Below are 19146 nucleotides of genomic sequence, written 5' to 3' on the forward strand. Positions count from 1 at the left end.
TCCTCTCCACCCTTCCCTCCCCAGCCGTGGGGACGCTGCCTCCTCCCTCCTTCCCAGGGCCAAGGGGACTCCACACTGGGGTGCCAGGCCCCTCCCCGGCTGTCTGGAAACCCCTGCAGAGGAGACCTGTGCTGGTCAGGCCTCATCCAAACCTACTTTGCCATCCTCGGTGACAAGGCCCCTGTTCTTCAGGTTCTGCAGGTTGTCTTTGCGGTTGTGGTAGTCCTGCAGATATGGGTCATGCAGGCTGTTGTATTCTGCGCGCAGATGGCGACAGTATGGATCTCCCAGATCAAAATGAGGAGAAGGCTGGTGAAGCTGGAAGAGATGTGTTGCAGAGGGTGAATGGGGAAGGAGAGAGCAGCAAAGGGACAATGACGCTTCACAGCTGCTCACAGACACAGGCTGGCCTCTTGCACGCCCGGCTGGAGGAGGAGCATGCTGTGTGCATTTCCCAAACAGACACTTCTGAATTTTTCTAAGACCTCCAAGAAGGAGAGCAGGAGAAGGTTGCACCCTTCTCCAGGAATGATCTGGTCTCCACATTTCTGGCTGTGACACATGGCATCTCAACACACTGCCGGCAGCTGCGGGCAGGGCCCCAGCCTCCTGATTGTCTGGTGCCAGATATGGTGATGGGATTAGTGCTGGCAAGCTCATCCGATTGGAGAGCCCAGCTTTCTGAAACTCTCCTGACCACTGGGCACTGCTATTGGCAAGCCCTCGGTTGTCTCCCTGCTGTGGAGCCAGGAGTGTTCCTTCATTCCCCCACGTGGTCGGAGCAAAGGGCCGCAGTCCCCACTGTCGAGCAGGTCCCACAAGGTCTCCATGGCATGATGGCAACGCCAGGAGACAAGAGGCCCTTTTGACCCTTTCCTCCTCCTCTCACCTTTTCCCCCAGCTTTGTCCTCCAAAAGACAGGCTTGGTGCCAGGCTGCACGGGGATTTTGACCCCCAGTGGGAGGTCCAGCAGCCCGCTACCTCCTGCTCCAACTTTCCGTCCTTGGGGTCGGAGCTAGAAAGACAAAGACAAAGACTCTCTTGCACACTCAGGCACTCCAGTCCCCTCTCCAGCCCCACCTCCATTCCCTTTGGCAGCTCCCTTCCCACTTCTTAGCCCAACTCTGGGATGTGCAGAGAGGCGCGATTCCCTGCAAGCCTTCTCCTGCGCCAGCATGAGAAGATGCCCCTCAGCCTCCAGAGAGCATCTCCGGCCCCAGAGCAGTCCCACATAGCCCAGGCTGCTGCACTCAGCCCTCTCTGAGGACCTCATGCTCACCTTTCCGCTCCTCTCCGCTATGCTCAGAATTGCATCTGGATTTCGGAATCCAGCAGTGCCACAGCGCTCCATGGCTCCTTGCAGGAACTCTCAGAGATCTGCGACCTTCCGCTGCCACCTCTCGCTCCAGCAGCAGCGAACTGAGGTCACCCCAGCCAGAGTCCCAGCCTGCAGCTTTATGTCACGTTCACCCCCTGTTGCATCACAATGTCTTCACAGTGTCACCGCGCCGCCACCCGGCAACCCTGCAGCTGCATGGAGGCCATTCTGGGTGCACTCACTGCAAGCTGCTCCAGCTGGCCCTGCTTTGAGTCCAGGGCCTGGACTAGCTTTTCTCTGTCTTCCATTGCAGATAGGCTGCATGAGGCACAGATTCCTTCCAGGATTGTTCCTGAGTTAATTTCACAGAATCACAGAATCGTTGGGGTTGAAGGGACCTGTAGAGATCATCATTTCTTCATGTCCCAGGATGAAATTTGATGGTGTAAAGATATCTAATAGGACCATAATGTAGTTAAGGTGCTCCTCCTTGCTGTCGCTGTTTCTCTTAAAATGTTCTGGTTTGGTTGAAATTGATCTGTAAAGCACCCATCTTGGAGGGTGGTTGCCTGTGCACAAATATGCCAAGACATATCAAAGGTGTTTGACAAATCCTATGCAGAACTACAGAGAATGGGGAGAGTTGTGAAGTTTGGAAAATTGCGTTTTGTAGGCCTAGTCCTACCCAGATGTGGGCCAGGATCAGAGGTATAGAAGACATACCTGGCATGCTGCTATTCAAAGCGTGAGGTGTTTATTGTTGATGGCATACCGAATTGCTTGTTCTCTCCAAATAGGAATGACTGTTCCCCATTGTTCCGTGACTGGCGAGGCGGAGGGATTTCACGAATCCGCACCTCCAGAAAAGGGAAACACGGCCCCCAAAATAATTAAAAACAGTGGCAACGATCTCAGGAGAAACAAACTAATTTCCTAAATGTGGTATCAGAATGCAAGATAACACACTGTAACACAATATGAAATATAATGAGAGGGAGCGTCCGAAAGGTGGGTAGGCATTACGATAAGGCTGAGGTGAGATGCACAATCCGGTTGAGCAGCAGGGAGGAGAGCCTGATGAAGAAGGGAAGCATCAGGTGACCTTGCCAGGGTTATATCTCCTCTCTGACCGCATAGCCCCCTCGACTGCGTAGTTCTTTTTCTATTCCGGACAGGTACCCGGCACTGGAGCATTAAGACTCTAACTCCCATTGCGCTCCATGATGTGGAATAAATACCGATAACCAAAAGTCATAAAACCACGACACTGATGTGCTCCTGCCATTGTTGGAGAAGCTGAAACTTTACTGCTACCTCCTATAGGAAAGGAGGCTGGACAAGCTGACGTGAAAATAAACACATATACTTCCGTCAGCTAAATGGAGACAATGCTTCTTGAAATGAAAGCTTCTTTGAAGGCCAAGTGCGGGGCCCTGCACTTTGGCCACAACAAGCCCATGCAGCGTAATAGGCTTGGGGACGAGTGGCTGGATGAGTGTGAAGAGGAAAGGGACCTGGGGGTGTCGGTTGACGCTCGGCTGAGCATGAGCCAGCAGTGTGCCCAGGTGGCCGTTAGGGCCAACGGCATCCCGGCCTGCATTTCAAATAGTGTGGCCAGCAGGAGCAGGGAGGTGATCATCCCCTGTACTCAGCACCTCGAGTAATGTGTTCAGTGTTGGGCCCCTCACTACAGGAAAGACATTGAGGCCCTGGAACGTGTCCAGAGAAGGGCAGCAAAACTGGTGAGGGGTCTGGAGCACAGGCCTCATGAGGAGCGGCTGAGGGAGCTGGGACCGTTTAGTCTGGAGAGGAGGAGGCTGAGAGGAGACCTCATTGCACTCTACAACTTCCTGAAGGGAGGTTGTGATGAGGAGGGGTTTGGCCTCTTCTCTCCGGCCACAAACAGGACCCGAGGAAATGGCCACAAGTTGTACCAGAGGAGGCTGAGGTTAGGCACGAGGAAAAGCTTTTTCTCTCAGGGAGTGGTCAGGCACTGGAATGGCTGCTCTGGGGGGTGGTGGAGTCGCCATCCCTGGCAGTGTTCAAGAGGCATCTGGATGAGGAGCTACAAGATAGGTTTTAGTGCTTGTGGTAGCAATAGTAGTGGGAGGACGGTTGGACTAGATGATCTTGCAGGTTGTTATCAACCTTGTGATTCTCTGATACTATGAAATTTGGCCGTTCCATGCTCTGATACACTAGCAGACTTCAGAGGCTCAGGGGGCTCCTGAAGCTGTCCTCTGGCAATCAGATTCCCCAGCACCTGTGATGTGCTGGCAGGCAAAGATGGAAGAGAGAAGAGTTTGGCTGTCAGTAATCTCCTAGAAGAGAAAATTGTGATAATCCCGCCAAAATGACAATTATTATTATTATTATTACTTTTTTATTTATTCATCTATCTATCTATCTATTTATTTATTTATTTATTTTGCAGGAGGTTGAAAGGAACTTTCCCCTTTGGTTGGACATGCGTAGGAGACTGTCTTTCATAGTAGATGACACAGTGACTGAGGCATGAGCAGGATGGGTGGAGGGCTTTAGGTGGTCCAGTAGTTCCCTTGAAGTGCTCACAGCACTAGGCTATAGGCATGCATGAAATAACGAAAGATTTTTTTCTGACCATCTTGTAGAAAACGCAGTGAATTAGGTTGCGTGCAGTTAATGTGGAGGTCAGTGCATAATCATGTCCGTCAGGAGACACTTCCAGAGTATTTCAGAGTCCTTCTTTGCTGATGATAGGTTACAGAACACCAATAATGTTCTGTTTCTCAAGTCTGAAGAACAAAAGTGTGTTGCGGCTAACAAACGCAAACAGTGAATCGTATGATCAGAGGCATAGAAAGGCTGAGGTTAGCAGAGACCTCTAGATTCTGGGCTGGGAGGAGGTGCCCTGAGCTCCTCTGGCCTGGGCAGCACAGCCTTGACACGCGCCCCTGGGCGCCGAGCTCCTGTCTGGGCAGGGCAATTGGGACATGCTGGAGGAACGGGCAGACTGCAGGCCCGTGGAGGGGAAGGAGCCGGAGGTGCTCCCCAGCTTCTGCTCTGTTTGGGTTTCCCACGTGGGTGAGGAAGAGGTATAATCCAGGGACTTCTGAAGGTCTTCTGGCATGCCAGGAGCACCTCGCCCAGAGCCACACCGGATGGGTGGCAGGAGATGAGGTGAGCTTTGGAGGTCCTTAGAGGGACGGCTCTCCTTGCCACCTCTTGGGCAGGGCTCTTTGACAGCAGGCCTCCCAGAGCTCAGCTGTAGCCCACGCACTGCCTGAGCCTTAGAGCTCTGCTCTGATACGGAGCCCACCGTCCCAGATGCCGGGGTGTTGGCATCCAACATTGCTCATTCTCTACAATTTTCTTTGCTTTTAAAACTACTTCAGTGACAATGGATTTGGCACACTCAAGCAGCAGTTCTTCTTGCTCCTCCTCCTGCACTTTGGAGACAGCCTTTTCAATGCTCTCCTTTACAGTGCAGTGACTCAGATGAGAGACGTCAGAGTGTTTGGCATTGGTTGGATCATGGGCAGCTTTTCTCTCTGCCTTGTTGCCAGGCTCTGCTCTTCTGATGAGCATCATCCTTCCGTCCGTCCGGCTCTGCCATGACAGAGGCACCTGGGATGGCTGTGGCTGCCTCTGAGAGAAATGGTTGTTGGGAAGTTTGATGGTTTCAGAATATTCAGCACCAAACTCCTGCTCAGAATGAGAAGCTACAATGGACCGCAACGTGTTGCAGACACTTCCAGCGGCTTCTAGTTTGATTTCGTGAGGGGAAGCCTGCGAGGATGCTTTGTCAGAGGCTTCTCTTGCTCTTGTTTTCCTGTTTTGAAAGTTATGGCAGTAATGGACTGCTCCCACAGCCTGGCTGCTGGCCTTGGCTCAGGTGCACTGGCTGTGCTGGATGCAAATGAATGCTACTTCCAAACTTCCTTCAGTATTCTCCCTGCAGCATCCCACGCCATCAATGCAATTTCCTGCTCGTGATTGACACGTGGCATCTTTGAAGGCTCTGCTCTTTTGGCACTCGTGAGCACGTTTTGACTGCTCTTTTGGGGAGCCCTCCTTGAGGAGCAGACAGGACGATCCAGTGCATTCCACTTCCCTGTTCCTTCTCTCAACACCGTCCCAGTCACCTCTTGTCGGCTTGTTTTTCAGACATCGCTCTGAATTCGTAATGTCCAGGGAACTGTGTTTTTGTTTTTGAGGCAGCAACAGTGTGGATGCTTCTGTGGAGTTCGGAGCCTTCCCTGCCCAGCTCAGGTTTGGGCAACTTCTCAGGCAGCTTCATTGCACGTCCCGTGCTCAGTGAGTCTCCCTGAGGTTTGTGCTGCATGAAAGCCACATTCCTTCTTCTGCGTTGGCCAGACTGGAGATTATGGCATGAAGGAGCAGGGCCAGCTGGTCTGTGAGGCTTCATGGGGCTGGCTTTCTTACCCACAATGTAATCCCCAGGACCAGGCGGGAGCTCGTCAGTGTCTGTCATTGGTCTGTGGGCAGATTTCTTCAAGTTGGATATCTTTTGAAGAAACATGTCCTGGAAGGGAACAGCAGGTTTAGGCTCGGTCTTGTCTCAGAAAGTGCCTCCAACCCTGCATGCTGATGCTTTATGCCGACGAGGTCCAGCACTGCGACACTGAACATGAGGAGCTTAAAAAGGAACCAATATACTCCAGGGAACATAACGGTCTTCAGTCCTCTATATAATGCTCTTAAGATGAAGTAAAGATGCATAGTTGCCCACATTCCTCACCAATAGTTGTCATGGGGTTATCCCTAGATATAAGCCCGTGACACGGGGGCACAGGCCCCGGGAAAAAGAAAAAAAAAGGGGTACCCACGGCTTGCCGTGCGACCGTGCCGGCCCCGGGCTGCGTGCTCTGGGACAGGGGGAAGGGCAGAGAGCTAGCAGATAGTTTTAACAAAGAGAAAACACAACGGCAGCGATCTGAGGAGGAGCGGTAATTTACTGAATTTAACCCAGTCAAACAAAACGAGACAGACAAGAGTATCCAAAGTACGTGTCAGACAACGATAGTGCGAGGGAAGCACGTGCTTTTCTTCCCGGCGAGCTGGGACGGCTGAGCCGGGGCCAGAGCGAAAGGCAGACACTTCAGGTCCTCTCCAGAGCTCCATCCCACTGCTTCTGAGTGCCAAAGTCCTCCGAGGATGCCGCCCCTCCCCTCCCATCAGACACACAAAATGCCCATAAAAGGCAGCAAACGGGACCAGAACATAAACTCTTTAACTCCCACTGGTCGACACAATGCTCTGATGCGGAATACTGCCAAGAATAAAAATCACCAAACCACAACAGTGGGCCAGGAGCAGAGGTATAGAAGACATACCTGGCATGCTGCTATTTAAAGCGTGAGAGGTCTTTACTGTGGATGGGACACCAAAATGCTTGTTTTCTGCAAATAGGAATGACTGTTCCCAACTGGAAATGCCACAGGTAAATCTCACTACCCTGTTGTCAACACGTGTCATCCATCTGACGTCCTCCTGCTGTAACTGGAGAAGCAGAAACTTAACTGCTGCCTCCTATAAGAAAAGACTGGACTGGACAAGCTAACGTGAAAATAACCACATATACTTCCGTCAGCTAACTGAAGACAATGCTTCTTGAAATTTGGCAGTCCCACGCTCTGGTAAACCATCAGGCTGAAGGGGCTCAGGGGGCTCCTGAAGCTGTCCTCTGCAATCAGATTCCCCAGCACCTGCGATGTGCTGGCAGGCGAAGAAGGAACAGAGAACAGATTGGCTGTCAGGAATTTTTATTTCTTTCATTCTTTATGTATTTATGTTGCAATAGGTTGAAAGGAACTTTCCCCTTTGTTGGGACATGCGTATGAGATTGTTGTTAAGAGTAGATGACACGGTGACCGAGGCATGAGCAGGATGGGTGGAGGGGTTTAGGTGGTCCGGAAGTTCCAAAGGCTTACGGCCTTTGGTGCAGCTCATCCTCTAAACGTTTCTTTGCTCTTAAACCTGCATTGGTGACAAGGGATTTGGCACGCCTAAGAAGCAGTTCTTCTTGCTCCTCCTCCTTCACTTTGGAGACAGCATTTTCAATGCTCTCCTTTACAATGCGGCGACTCAGCTGGAAGATGTCAGCAGTGCTTGGCATTGATTGGATCACGGGCAGCTTTTCTCTCTGCCTTGTTGCCAGGCTCTGCTCTTCTGATGAGCCTCGTCCTGCCCTCCTGCTCTGCCATGACAGAGGCACCTGGGATGGCTGCGGCTGCCTCTGTGAGAGATGGTTGTTGGGAAGCTTGAAGGTTTCAGAATATTCAGCATCAAACTCTTGCTCAGAGTGAGAAGCTGCAAAGGACTGCAACGTGTTGCAGACGCTTCCAGTAGCTTCTCGAGTGGCTCTAAGGGAAGCCTGCGAAGACACTTTGTCAGAGGCTTCCATTCCGGGGAAGGGTTTCCCACTTCCTAACAATCTTTGTCTGATGCTGAGGGAGGGCCTCCTTAACGCACTGGCAGGTGGATCCAGCGCCTTCACCCCCTCCAACTCTTCTTTCTTAAGTGCCTCTTGAAGACTCTGCTCTTCCCTGTGCTGTTCAGACACAGCTCTGAACTCACGATCTCTGTGGAATTGTGGCTTCCTTCTTGAGGCAGTTTCAGTAAGGATATTTGCAGGGAGCTTGGCACCCTTGCTGCTTGCCTCAAGTTTAGGCAACTTGACAGGTGACTTCACTGCACGCCCCATGCTCTTTGAATCTGCCAGAAGGTCTTCCTGAACAAAAGCCACTTTCAGCCTTCTATTCTGACCAGACTGACGAGTGTTGCTCGGAGGAGGGCCAGCTGGTTTGTGAGGCTGCCGTGGACTGCCTTTCTCCTCCACAGCCACGTCCACAGCAGTGGCTGAGCGCAGGCAAGATTTCTCCATTTCCATTCTTAGTCTGTAGGCAGACTTCTTTGAACCAGGCATCTTCTGACCAAGATTTTCCTGGAAGGGAACAGTGGATTTAGGCTTGGTCTTGTCTCAGAAAGTTCCTGCCTCCCTGCAGGCTGATGATCTACACCGATGAGGGCCAGCATCTGCTTCAGCCATGCAGTGAGGGCAGAAGAGAAGAGCTGCCTCAGTGCTCTGTTTGCAAGCAAGCAACATTCCCAGCCATCGCATGCCAGCGTGCTGTGATAAATCAGCCCCAGGCAGGGTTGTCCTTTCCATGCCGCAGGGAACACTAGCCCAGCCCTCACCTTTTCTGCATTCCCCATCTCAGATCCATCAAGTAAAGCCCGTGCCCTCGGTGCCATGCCACGGACACGTGCCTACCAACACCAGGTTTTGCCTACCTCTTTTTGCCTCTTTATTTTCTCCCGCTCCAGCTTCAGCCTGGTCAGGTACTGCCTGTACTCGTTGAACTCTTTCAGAGTGCAGACAACCTACAGAGAGACAAGGGCAGATGACTCCCAAGAACTGTTGTGGCAGTTACCCACACAGCCTTCCAGAAATGTGCAGGCCCCCAGCAGCAGGGGAGCTGCTCCTCTCCACCCTTCCCTCCCCAGCCGTGGGGACGCTGCCTCCTCCCTCCTTCCCAGGGCCAAGGGGACTCCACACTGGGGTGCCAGGCCCCTCCCCGGCTGTCTGGAAACCCCTGCAGAGGAGACCTGTGCTGGTCAGGCCTCATCCAAACCTACTTTGCCATCCTCGGTGACAAGGCCCCTGTTCTTCAGGTTCTGCAGGTTGTCTTTGCGGTTGTGGTAGTCCTGCAGATATGGGTCATGCAGGCTGTTGTATTCTGCGCGCAGATGGCGACAGTATGGATCTCCCAGATCAAAATGAGGAGAAGGCTGGTGAAGCTGGAAGAGATGTGTTGCAGAGGGTGAATGGGGAAGGAAAGAGCAGCAAAGAGACAAAGATGCTTCACAGCTGCTCACGCACACAGGCTGGCCTCTTGCACGCCCAGCTGGAGGAGGAGCATGCTGTGTGCATTTCCCAAACAGACACATCTGGGTTTTTCTAAGACCTCCAAGAGGGAGAGCAAGAGAAGGTTGCACCCTCCAGAAATGACCTGGTCTCCACATTTCTGGCTGTGCCAGATGGCATCCCAATGCACTGCCAGCAGCTGCAGGCAGGGCCCCAGCCTCCTGCTTGTCTGGTGCCAGATATGGTGATGGCCCTAGTGCTGGCAAGCTCATCCGATTGGAGAGCCCAGCTTTCTGAAACTCTCCTGACCACTGGGCACTGCTGTTGGCAAGTCCTCGGTTGTCTCCCTGCTGTGGAGCCGGGAGTGTCCCTTCATTCCCCCACGTGGTCGGAGCAAAGGGCCGCAGTTCCCACTGTCGAGCAGGTCCCACAAGGTCTCCATGGCATGATGGCAACCCCAGGAAACAAGAGGCCCTTTTGACCCTTTCCTCCTCCTCTCACCTTTTCCCCCAGCTTTGTCCTGCAGAAGACAGGCTTGGTGCCAGGCTGCACAGGGATTTTGACCCCGAGTGGGAGGTCCAGCAGCCCGCTACCTCCTGCTCCAACTTTCTGTCCTCCGGGTCGGAGCCAGAAAGACAAAGACAAAGACTCTCTTGCGCACTCAGGCACTCCAGTCCCCTCTCCAGCCCCACCTCCATTCCCTTTGGCAGCTCCCTTCCCACTTCTTAGCCCAACTTTGGGATGTGCAGAGAGACGCGATTCCCTGCAAGCCTTCTCCTGCGCCAGCATGAGAAGATGCCCCTCAGCCTCCAGAGAGCATCTCCGGCCCCAGAGCAGTCCCACATAGCCCAGGCTGCTGCACTCAGCCCTCTCTGAGGACCCGGTGCTCACCTTTCCGCTCCTCTCCGCTATGCTCAGAATTGCATCTGGATTTCGGAATCCAGCAGTGCCACAGCGCTCCATGGCTCCTTGCAGGAACTCTCAGAGATCTGCGACCTTCCGCTGCCACCTCTCGCTCCAGCAGCAGCGAACTGAGGCCACCCAGCCGCAGTCCCAGCCTTCAGCTTTATGTCACGTTCACCCCCTGTTGCATCACAATGCCGTCACAGTGTCACCGCGCCGCCACCCGGCAACCCTGCAGCTGCATGGAGGCCATTCTGGGTGCACTCACTGCAAGCTGCTCCAGCTGGCCCTGCTTTGAGTCCAGGGCCTGGACTAGCTTTTCTCTGTCTTCCATTGCAGATAGGCTGCATGAGGCACAGATTCCTTCCAGGATTGTTCCTGAGTTAATTTCACAGAATCACAGAATCGTTGGGGTTGAAGGGACCTGTAGAGATCATCATTTCTTCATGTCCCAGGATGAAATTTGATGGTGTAAAGATATCTAATAGGACCATAATGTAGTTAAGGTGCTCCTCCTTGCTGTCGCTGTTTCTCTTAAAATGTTCTGGTTTGGTTGAAATTGACCTGTAAAGCACCCATCTTGGAGGGTGGTTGCCTGTGCACAAATATGCCAAGACATACCAAAGGTGTTTGACAAATCCTATGCAGAACTACAGAGAATGGGGAGAGTTGTGAAGTTTGGAAAATTGCGTTTTGTAGGCCTGGTCCTACCCAGATGTGGGCCAGGATCAGAGGTATAGAAGACATACCTGGCATGCTATTCAAAGCGTGAGAGGTCTTTATTGTTGGTGGCATACCGAATTGCTTGTTCTCTCCAAATAGGAATGACTGTTCCCCATTGTTCCGTGACTGGCGAGGCGGAGGGATTTCACGAATCCGCACCTCCAGAAAAGGGAAACACGGCCCCCAAAATAATTAAAAACAGTGGCAACGATCTCAGAAGAAACAAACTAATTTCCTAAATGTGGTATCAGAATGCAAGATAACACACTGTAACACAATATGAAATATAATGAGAGGGAGCGTCCGAAAGGTGGGTAGGCATTACGATAAGGCTGAGGTGAGATGCACAATCCGGTTGAGCAGCAGGGAGGAGAGCCTGATGAAGAAGGGAAGCATCAGGTGACCTTGCCAGGGTTATATCTCCTCTCTGACCGCATAGCCCCCTCGACTACGTAGTTCTTTTTCTATTCCGGACAGGTACCCGGCACTGGAGCATTAAGACTCTAACTCCCATTGCGCTCCATGATGTGGAATAAATACCGATAACCAAAAGTCATAAAACCACGACACTGATGTGCTCCTGCCATTGTTGGAGAAGCTGAAACTTTACTGCTACCTCCTATAGGAAAGGAGGCTGGACAAGCTGACGTGAAAATAAACACATATACTTCCGTCAGCTAAATGGAGACAATGCTTCTTGAAATGAAAGCTTCTTTGAAGGCCAAGTGCGGGGCCCTGCACTTTGGCCACAACAAGCCCATGCAGCGTAATAGGCTTGGGGACGAGTGGCTGGATGAGTGTGAAGAGGAAAGGGACCTGGGGGTGTCGGTTGACGCTCGGCTGAGCATGAGCCAGCAGTGTGCCCAGGTGGCCGTTAGGGCCAACGGCATCCCGGCCTGCATTTCAAATAGTGTGGCCAGCAGGAGCAGGGAGGTGATCATCCCCTGTACTCAGCACCTCGAGTAATGTGTTCAGTGTTGGGCCCCTCACTACAGGAAAGACATTGAGGCCCTGGAACGTGTCCAGAGAAGGGCAGCAAAACTGGTGAGGGGTCTGGAGCACAGGCCTCATGAGGAGCGGCTGAGGGAGCTGGGACCGTTTAGTCTGGAGAGGAGGAGGCTGAGAGGAGACCTCATTGCACTCTACAACTTCCTGAAGGGAGGTTGTGATGAGGAGGGGTTTGGCCTCTTCTCTCCGGCCACAAACAGGACCCGAGGAAATGGCCACAAGTTGTACCAGAGGAGGCTGAGGTTAGGCACGAGGAAAAGCTTTTTCTCTCAGGGAGTGGTCAGGCACTGGAATGGCTGCCCAGGGCGGTGGTGGAGTCGCCATCCCTGGCAGTGTTCAAGAGGCATCTGGATGAGGAGCTACAAGATAGGTTTTAGTGCTTGTGGTAGCAATAGTAGTGGGAGGACGGTTGGACTAGATGATCTTGCAGGTTGTTACCAACCTTGTGATTCTCTGATACTATGATATTTGGCCGTTCCATGCTCTGATACACTAGCAGACTTCAGAGGCTCAGGGGGCTCCTGAAGCTGTCCTCTGGCAATCAGATTCCCCAGCACCTGTGATGTGCTGGCAGGCAAAGATGGAAGAGAGAAGAGTTTGGCTGTCAGTAATCTCCTAGAAGAGAAAATTGTGATAATCCCGCCAAAATGACAATTATTATTATTATTATTACTTTTTTATTTATTCATCTATCTATCTATTTATTTATTTCTTTCTTTATTTTGCAGGAGGTTGAAAGGAACTTTCCCCTTTGGATGGACATGCGTAGGAGACTGTCTTTCATAGTAGATGACACAGTGACTGAGGCATGAGCAGGATGGGTGGAGGGCTTTAGGTGGTCCAGTAGTTCCCTTGAAGTGCTCACAGCACTAGGCTATAGGCATGCATGAAATAACGAAAGATTTTTTTCTGACCATCTTGTAGAAAACGCAGTGAATTAGGTTGCGTGCAGTTAATGTGGAGGTCAGTGCATAATCATGTCCTTCAGGAGACACTTCCAGAGTATTTCAGAGTCCTTCTTTGCTGATGATAGGTTACAGAACACCAATAATGTTCTGTTTCTCAAGTCTGAAGAACAAAAGTGTGTTGCGGCTAACAAACGCAAACAGTGAATCGTATGATCAGAGGCATAGAAAGGCTGAGGTTAGCAGAGACCTCTAGATTCTGGGCTGGGAGGAGGTGCCCTGAGCTCCTCAGGCCTGGGCAGCACAGCCTTGACACGCGCCCCTGGGCGCCGAGCTCCTGTCTGGGCAGGGCAATTGGGACATGCTGGAGGAACGGGCAGACTGCAGGCCCGTGGAGGGGAAGGAGCCGGAGGTGCTCCCCAGCTTCTGCTCTGTTTGGGTTTCCCACGTGGGTGTGGAAGAGGTGCAATCCAGGGACTTCTGAAGGTCTTCTGGCATGCCAGGAGCACCTCGCCCAGAGCCACACCGGATGGGTGGCAGGAGATGAGGTGAGCTTTGGAGGTCCTTAGAGGGACGGCTCTCCTTGCCACCTCTTGGGCAGGGCTCTTTGACAGCAGGCCTCCCAGAGCTCAGCTGTAGCCCACGCGCTGCCTGAGCCTTAGAGCTCTGCTCTGATACGGAGCCCACCGTCCCAGATGCCGGGGTGTTGGCATCCAACATTGCTCATTCTCTACAATTTTCTTTGCTTTTAAAACTACTTCAGTGACAATGGATTTGGCACACTCAAGCAGCAGTTCTTCTTGCTCCTCCTCCTGCACTTTGGAGACAGCCTTTTCAATGCTCTCCTTTACAGTGCAGTGACTCAGATGAGAGACGTCAGAGTGTTTGGCATTGGTTGGATCATGGGCAGCTTTTCTCTCTGCCTTGTTGCCAGGCTCTGCTCTTCTGATGAGCATCATCCTTCCGTCCGTCCGGCTCTGCCATGACAGAGGCACCTGGGATGGCTGTGGCTGCCTCTGAGAGAAATGGTTGTTGGGAAGTTTGATGGTTTCAGAATATTCAGCACCAAACTCCTGCTCAGAATGAGAAGCTACAATGGACCGCAACGTGTTGCAGACACTTCCAGCGGCTTCTAGTTTGATTTCGTGAGGGGAAGCCTGCGAGGATGCTTTGTCAGAGGCTTCTCTTGCTCTTGTTTTCCTGTTTTGAAAGTTATGGCAGTAATGGACTGCTCCCACAGCCTGGCTGCTGGCCTTGGCTCAGGTGCACTGGCTGTGCTGGATGCAAATGAATGCTACTTCCAAACTTCCTTCAGTATTCTCCCTGCAGCATCCCACGCCATCAATGCAATTTCCTGCTCGTGATTGAAACGTGGCATCTTTGAAGGCTCTGCTCTTTTGGCACTCGTGAGCACGTTTTGACTGCTCTTTTGGGGAGCCCTCCTTGAGGAGCAGACAGGACGATCCAGTGCCTTCCACTTCCCTGTTCCTTCTCTCAACACCCTCCCAGTCACCTCTTGAAGAATGTCGGCTTGTTTTTCAGACATCGCTCTGAATTCGTAATGTCCAGGGAACTGTGTTTTTGTTTTTGAGGCAGCAACAGTGTGGATGCTTCTGTGGAGTTTGGAGCCTTCCCTGCCCAGCTCAGGTTTGGGCAACTTCTCAGGCAGCTTCATTGCACGTCCCGTGCTCAGTGAGTCTCCCTGAGGTTTGTGCTGCATGAAAGCCACATTCCTTCTTCTGCGTTGGCCAGACTGGAGATTATGGCATGAAGGAGCAGGGCCAGCTGGTCTGTGAGGCTGCATGGGGCTGGCTTTCTTACCCACAATGTAATCCCCAGGACCAGGCGGGAGCTCGTCAGTGTCTGTCATTGGTCTGTGGGCAGATTTCTTCAAGTTGGATATCTTTTGAAGAAACATGTCCTGGAAGGGAACAGCAGGTTTAGGCTCGGTCTTGTCTCAGAAAGTGCCTCCAACCCTGCATGCTGATGCTTTATGCCGACGAGGTCCAGCACTGCGACACTGAACATGAGGAGCTTAAAAAGGAACCAATATACTCCAAGGAACATAATGAACATAATGGTCCTCAGTCCTCTATATAATGCTCTTAAGATGAAGTAAAGATGCATAGTTGCCCGCATTCCTCACCAATAGTTGTCATGGGGTTATCCCTAGATATAAGCCCGTGACACGGGGGCACAGGCCCCGGGAAAAAGAAAAAAAAAGGGGTACCCACGGCTTGCCGTGCGACCGTGCCGGCCCCGGGCTGCGTGCTCTGGGACAGGGGGAAGGGCAGAGAGCTAGCAGATAGTTTTAACAAAGAGAAAACACAACGGCAGCGATCTGAGGAGGAGCGGTAATTTACTGAATTTAACCCAGTCAAACAAAACGAGACAGACAAGAGTATCCAAAGTACGTGTCAGACAACGATAGTGCGAGGGAAGCACGTGCTTTTCTTCCCGGCGAGCTGGGACGGCTGAGCCGGGGCCAGAGCGAAAGGCAGACACTTCAGGTCCTCTCCAGAGCTCCATCCCACTGCTTCTGAGTGCCAAAGTCCTCCGAGGATGCCGCCCCTCCCCTCCCATCAGACACACAAAATGCCCATAAAAGGCAGCAAACGGGACCAGAACATAAACTCTTTAACTCCCACTGGTCGACACAATGCTCTGATGCGGAATACTGCCAAGAATAAAAATCACCAAACCACAACAGTGGGCCAGGAGCAGAGGTATAGAAGACATACCTGGCATGCTGCTATTCAAAGCGTGAGAGGTCTTTACTGTGGATGGGACACCAAAATGCTTGTTTTCTGCAAATAGGAATGACTGTTCCCAACTGGAAATGCCACAGGTAAATCTCACTACCCTGTTGTCAACACGTGTCATCCATCTGACGTCCTCCTGCTGTAACTGGAGAAGCAGAAACTTAACTGCTGCCTCCTATAAGAAAAGACTGGACTGGACAAGCTAACGTGAAAATAACCACATATACTTCCGTCAGCTAACTGAAGACAATGCTTCTTGAAATTTGGCAGTCCCACGCTCTGGTAAACCATCAGGCTGAAGGGGCTCAGGGGGCTCCTGAAGCTGTCCTCTGCAATCAGATTCCCCAGCACCTGCGATGTGCTGGCAGGCGAAGAAGGAACAACAGAGAACAGATTGGCTGTCAGGAATTTTTCTTTCTTTCTTTCTTTATGTATTTATGTTGCAGTAGGTTGAAAGGAACTTTCCCCTTTGTTGGGACATGCGTATGAGATTGTTGTTAAGAGTAGATGACACGGTGACCGAGGCATGAGCAGGATGGGTTGGAGGGGTTTAGGTGGTCCAGAAGTTCCAAAGGCTTACGGCCTTTGGTGCAGCTCATCCTCTAAACGTTTCTTTGCTCTTAAACCTGCATTGGTGACAAGGGATTTGGCACGCCTAAGAAGCAGTTCTTCTTGCTCCTCCTCCTTCACTTTGGAGACAGCATTTTCAATGCTCTCCTTTACAATGCGGCGACTCAGCTGGAAGATGTCAGCAGAGCTTGGCATTGATTGGATCACGGGCAGCTTTTCTCTCTGCCTTGTTGCCAGGCTCTGCTCTTCTGATGAGCCTCGTCCTGCCCTCCTGCTCTGCCATGACAGAGGCACCTGGGATGGCTGCGGCTGCCTCTGTGAGAGATGGTTGTTGGGAAGCTTGAAGGTTTCAGAATATTCAGCATCAAACTCTTGCTCAGAGTGAGAAGCTGCAAAGGACTGCAACGTGTTGCAGACGCTTCCAGTAGCTTCTCGAGTGGCTCTAAGGGAAGCCTGCGAAGACACTTTGTCAGAGGCTTCCATTCCGGGGAAGGGTTTCCCACTTCCTAACAATCTTTGTCTGATGCTGAGGGAGGGCCTCCTTAACGCACTGGCAGGTGGATCCAGCGCCTTCACCCCCTCCAACTCTTCTTTCTTAAGTGCCTCTTGAAGACTCTGCTCTTCCCTGTGCTGTTCAGACACAGCTCTGAACTCACGATCTCTGTGGAATTGTGGCTTCCTTCTTGAGGCAGTTTCAGTAAGGATATTTGCAGGGAGCTTGGCACCCTTGCTGCTTGCCTCAAGTTTAGGCAACTTGACAGGTGACTTCACTGCACGCCCCATGCTCTTTGAATCTGCCAGAAGGTCTTCCTGAACAAAAGCCACTTTCAGCCTTCTATTCTGACCAGACTGACGAGTGTTGCTCGGCGGAGGGCCAGCTGGTTTGTGAGGCTGCCGTGGACTGCCTTTCTCCTCCACAGCCACGTCCACAGCAGTGGCTGAGCGCAGGCAAGATTTCTCCATGTCCATTGTTAGTCTGTAGGCAGACTTCTTTGAACCAGGCATCTTCTGACCAAGATTTTCCTGGAAGGGAACAGTGGATTTAGGCTTGGTCTTGTCTCAGAAAGTTCCTGCCTCCCTGCAGGCTGATGATCTACACCGATGAGGGCCAGCATCTGCTTCAGCCATGCAGTGAGGGCAGAAGAGAAGAGCTGCCTCAGTGCTCTGTTTGCAAGCAAGCAACATTCCCAGCCATCGCATGCCAGCGTGCTGTGATAAATCAGCCCCAGGCAGGGTTGTCCTTTCCATGCCGCAGGGAACACTAGCCCAGCCCTCACCTTTTCTGCATTCCCCATCTCAGATCCATCAAGTAAAGCCCGTGCCCTCGGTGCCATGCCACGGACACGTGCCTACCAACACCAGGTTTTGCCTACCTCTTTTTGCCTCTTTATTTTCTCCCGCTCCAGCTTCAGCCTGGTCAGGTACTGCCTGTACTCGTTGAACTCTTTCAGAGTGCAGACAACCTACAGAGAGACAAGGGCAGATGACTCCCAAGAACTGTTGTGGCAGTTACCCACACAGCCTTCCAGAAATGTGCAGGCCCCCAGCAGCAGGGGAGCTGCTCCTCTCCACCCTTCCCTCCCCAGCCGTGGGGACGCTGCCTCCTCCCTCCTTCCCAGGGCCAAGGGGACTCCACACTGGGGTGCCAGGCCCCTCCCCGGCTGTCTGGAAACCCCTGCAGAGGAGACCTGTGCTGGTCAGGCCTCATCCAAACCTACTTTGCCATCCTCGGTGACAAGGCCCCTGTTCTTCAGGTTCTGCAGGTTGTCTTTGCGGTTGTGGTAGTCCTGCAGATATGGGTCATGCAGGCTGTTGTATTCTGCGCGCAGATGGCGACAGTATGGATCTCCCAGATCAAAATGAGGAGAAGGCTGGTGAAGCTGGAAGAGATGTGTTGCAGAGGGTGAATGGGGAAGGAAAGAGCAGCAAAGAGACAAAGATGCTTCACAGCTGCTCACGCACACAGGCTGGCCTCTTGCACGCCCAGCTGGAGGAGGAGCATGCTGTGTGCATTTCCCAAACAGACACATCTGGGTTTTTCTAAGACCTCCAAGAGGGAGAGCAAGAGAAGGTTGCACCCTCCAGAAATGACCTGGTCTCCACATTTCTGGCTGTGCCAGATGGCATCCCAATGCACTGCCAGCAGCTGCAGGCAGGGCCCCAGCCTCCTGCTTGTCTGGTGCCAGATATGGTGATGGCCCTAGTGCTGGCAAGCTCATCCGATTGGAGAGCCCAGCTTTCTGAAACTCTCCTGACCACTGGGCACTGCTGTTGGCAAGTCCTCGGTTGTCTCCCTGCTGTGGAGCCGGGAGTGTCCCTTCATTCCCCCACGTGGTCGGAGCAAAGGGCCGCAGTTCCCACTGTCGAGCAGGTCCCACAAGGTCTCCATGGCATGATGGCAACCCCAGGAGACAAGAGGCCCTTTTGACCCTTTCCTCCTCCTCTCACCTTTTCCCCCAGCTTTGTCCTCCAAAAGACAGGCTTGGTGCCAGGCTGCACAGGGATTTTGACCCCGAGTGGGAGGTCCAGCAGCCCGCTACCTCCTGCTCCAACTTTCTGTCCTCCGGGTCGGAGCTAGAAAGACAAAGACAAAGACTCTCTTGCGCACTCAGGCACTCCAGTCCCCTCTCCAGCCCCACCTCCATTCCCTTTGGCAGCTCCCTTCCCACTTCTTAGCCCAACTTTGGGATGTGCAGAGAGACGCGATTCCCTGCAAGCCTTCTCCTGCGCCAGCATGAGAAGATGCCCCTCAGCCTCCAGAGAGCATCTCCGGCCCCAGAGCAGTCCCACATAGCCCAGGCTGCTGCACTCAGCCCTCTCTGAGGACCCGGTGCTCACCTTTCCGCTCCTCCCCGCTATGCTCAGAATTGCATCTGGATTTCGGAATCCAGCAGTGCCACAGCGCTCCATGGCTCCTTGCAGGAACTCTCAGAGATCTGCGACCTTCCGCTGCCACCTCTCGCTCCAGCAGCAGCGAACTGAGGCCACCCAGCCGCAGTCCCAGCCTGCAGCTTTATGTCACGTTCACCCCCTGTTGCATCACAATGCCGTCACAGTGTCACCGCGCCGCCACCCGGCAACCCTGCA

General features: G+C 52.6%; 1 protein-coding gene across 1 annotated transcript in view; it reads right to left on the minus strand.

The window, feature by feature from the left end:
* Positions 1–19146, minus strand: part of LOC109364871 (uncharacterized) — a 44209-nt gene that overhangs the window by 7678 nt on the left and 17385 nt on the right. Inside the window, exons 8-15 of the mRNA XM_085241835.1 lie at positions 18508–18635; positions 17778–17939; positions 17433–17522; positions 9690–9836; positions 8960–9121; positions 8615–8704; positions 890–1015; positions 157–318 (exon numbers count right to left, since the gene is read on the minus strand). Coding sequence (XP_085097961.1) covers positions 157–318; positions 890–1015; positions 8615–8704; positions 8960–9121; positions 9690–9836; positions 17433–17522; positions 17778–17939; positions 18508–18635 — 1067 coding nt within the window. The remainder of the gene's footprint in view (positions 1–156; positions 319–889; positions 1016–8614; positions 8705–8959; positions 9122–9689; positions 9837–17432; positions 17523–17777; positions 17940–18507; positions 18636–19146) is intronic.

This window comes from Meleagris gallopavo, chromosome 22, assembly GCF_905368555.1.
Source record: "Meleagris gallopavo chromosome 22, MGAL_WU_HG_1.1, whole genome shotgun sequence".
NCBI lineage: Eukaryota > Metazoa > Chordata > Aves > Galliformes > Phasianidae > Meleagris > Meleagris gallopavo.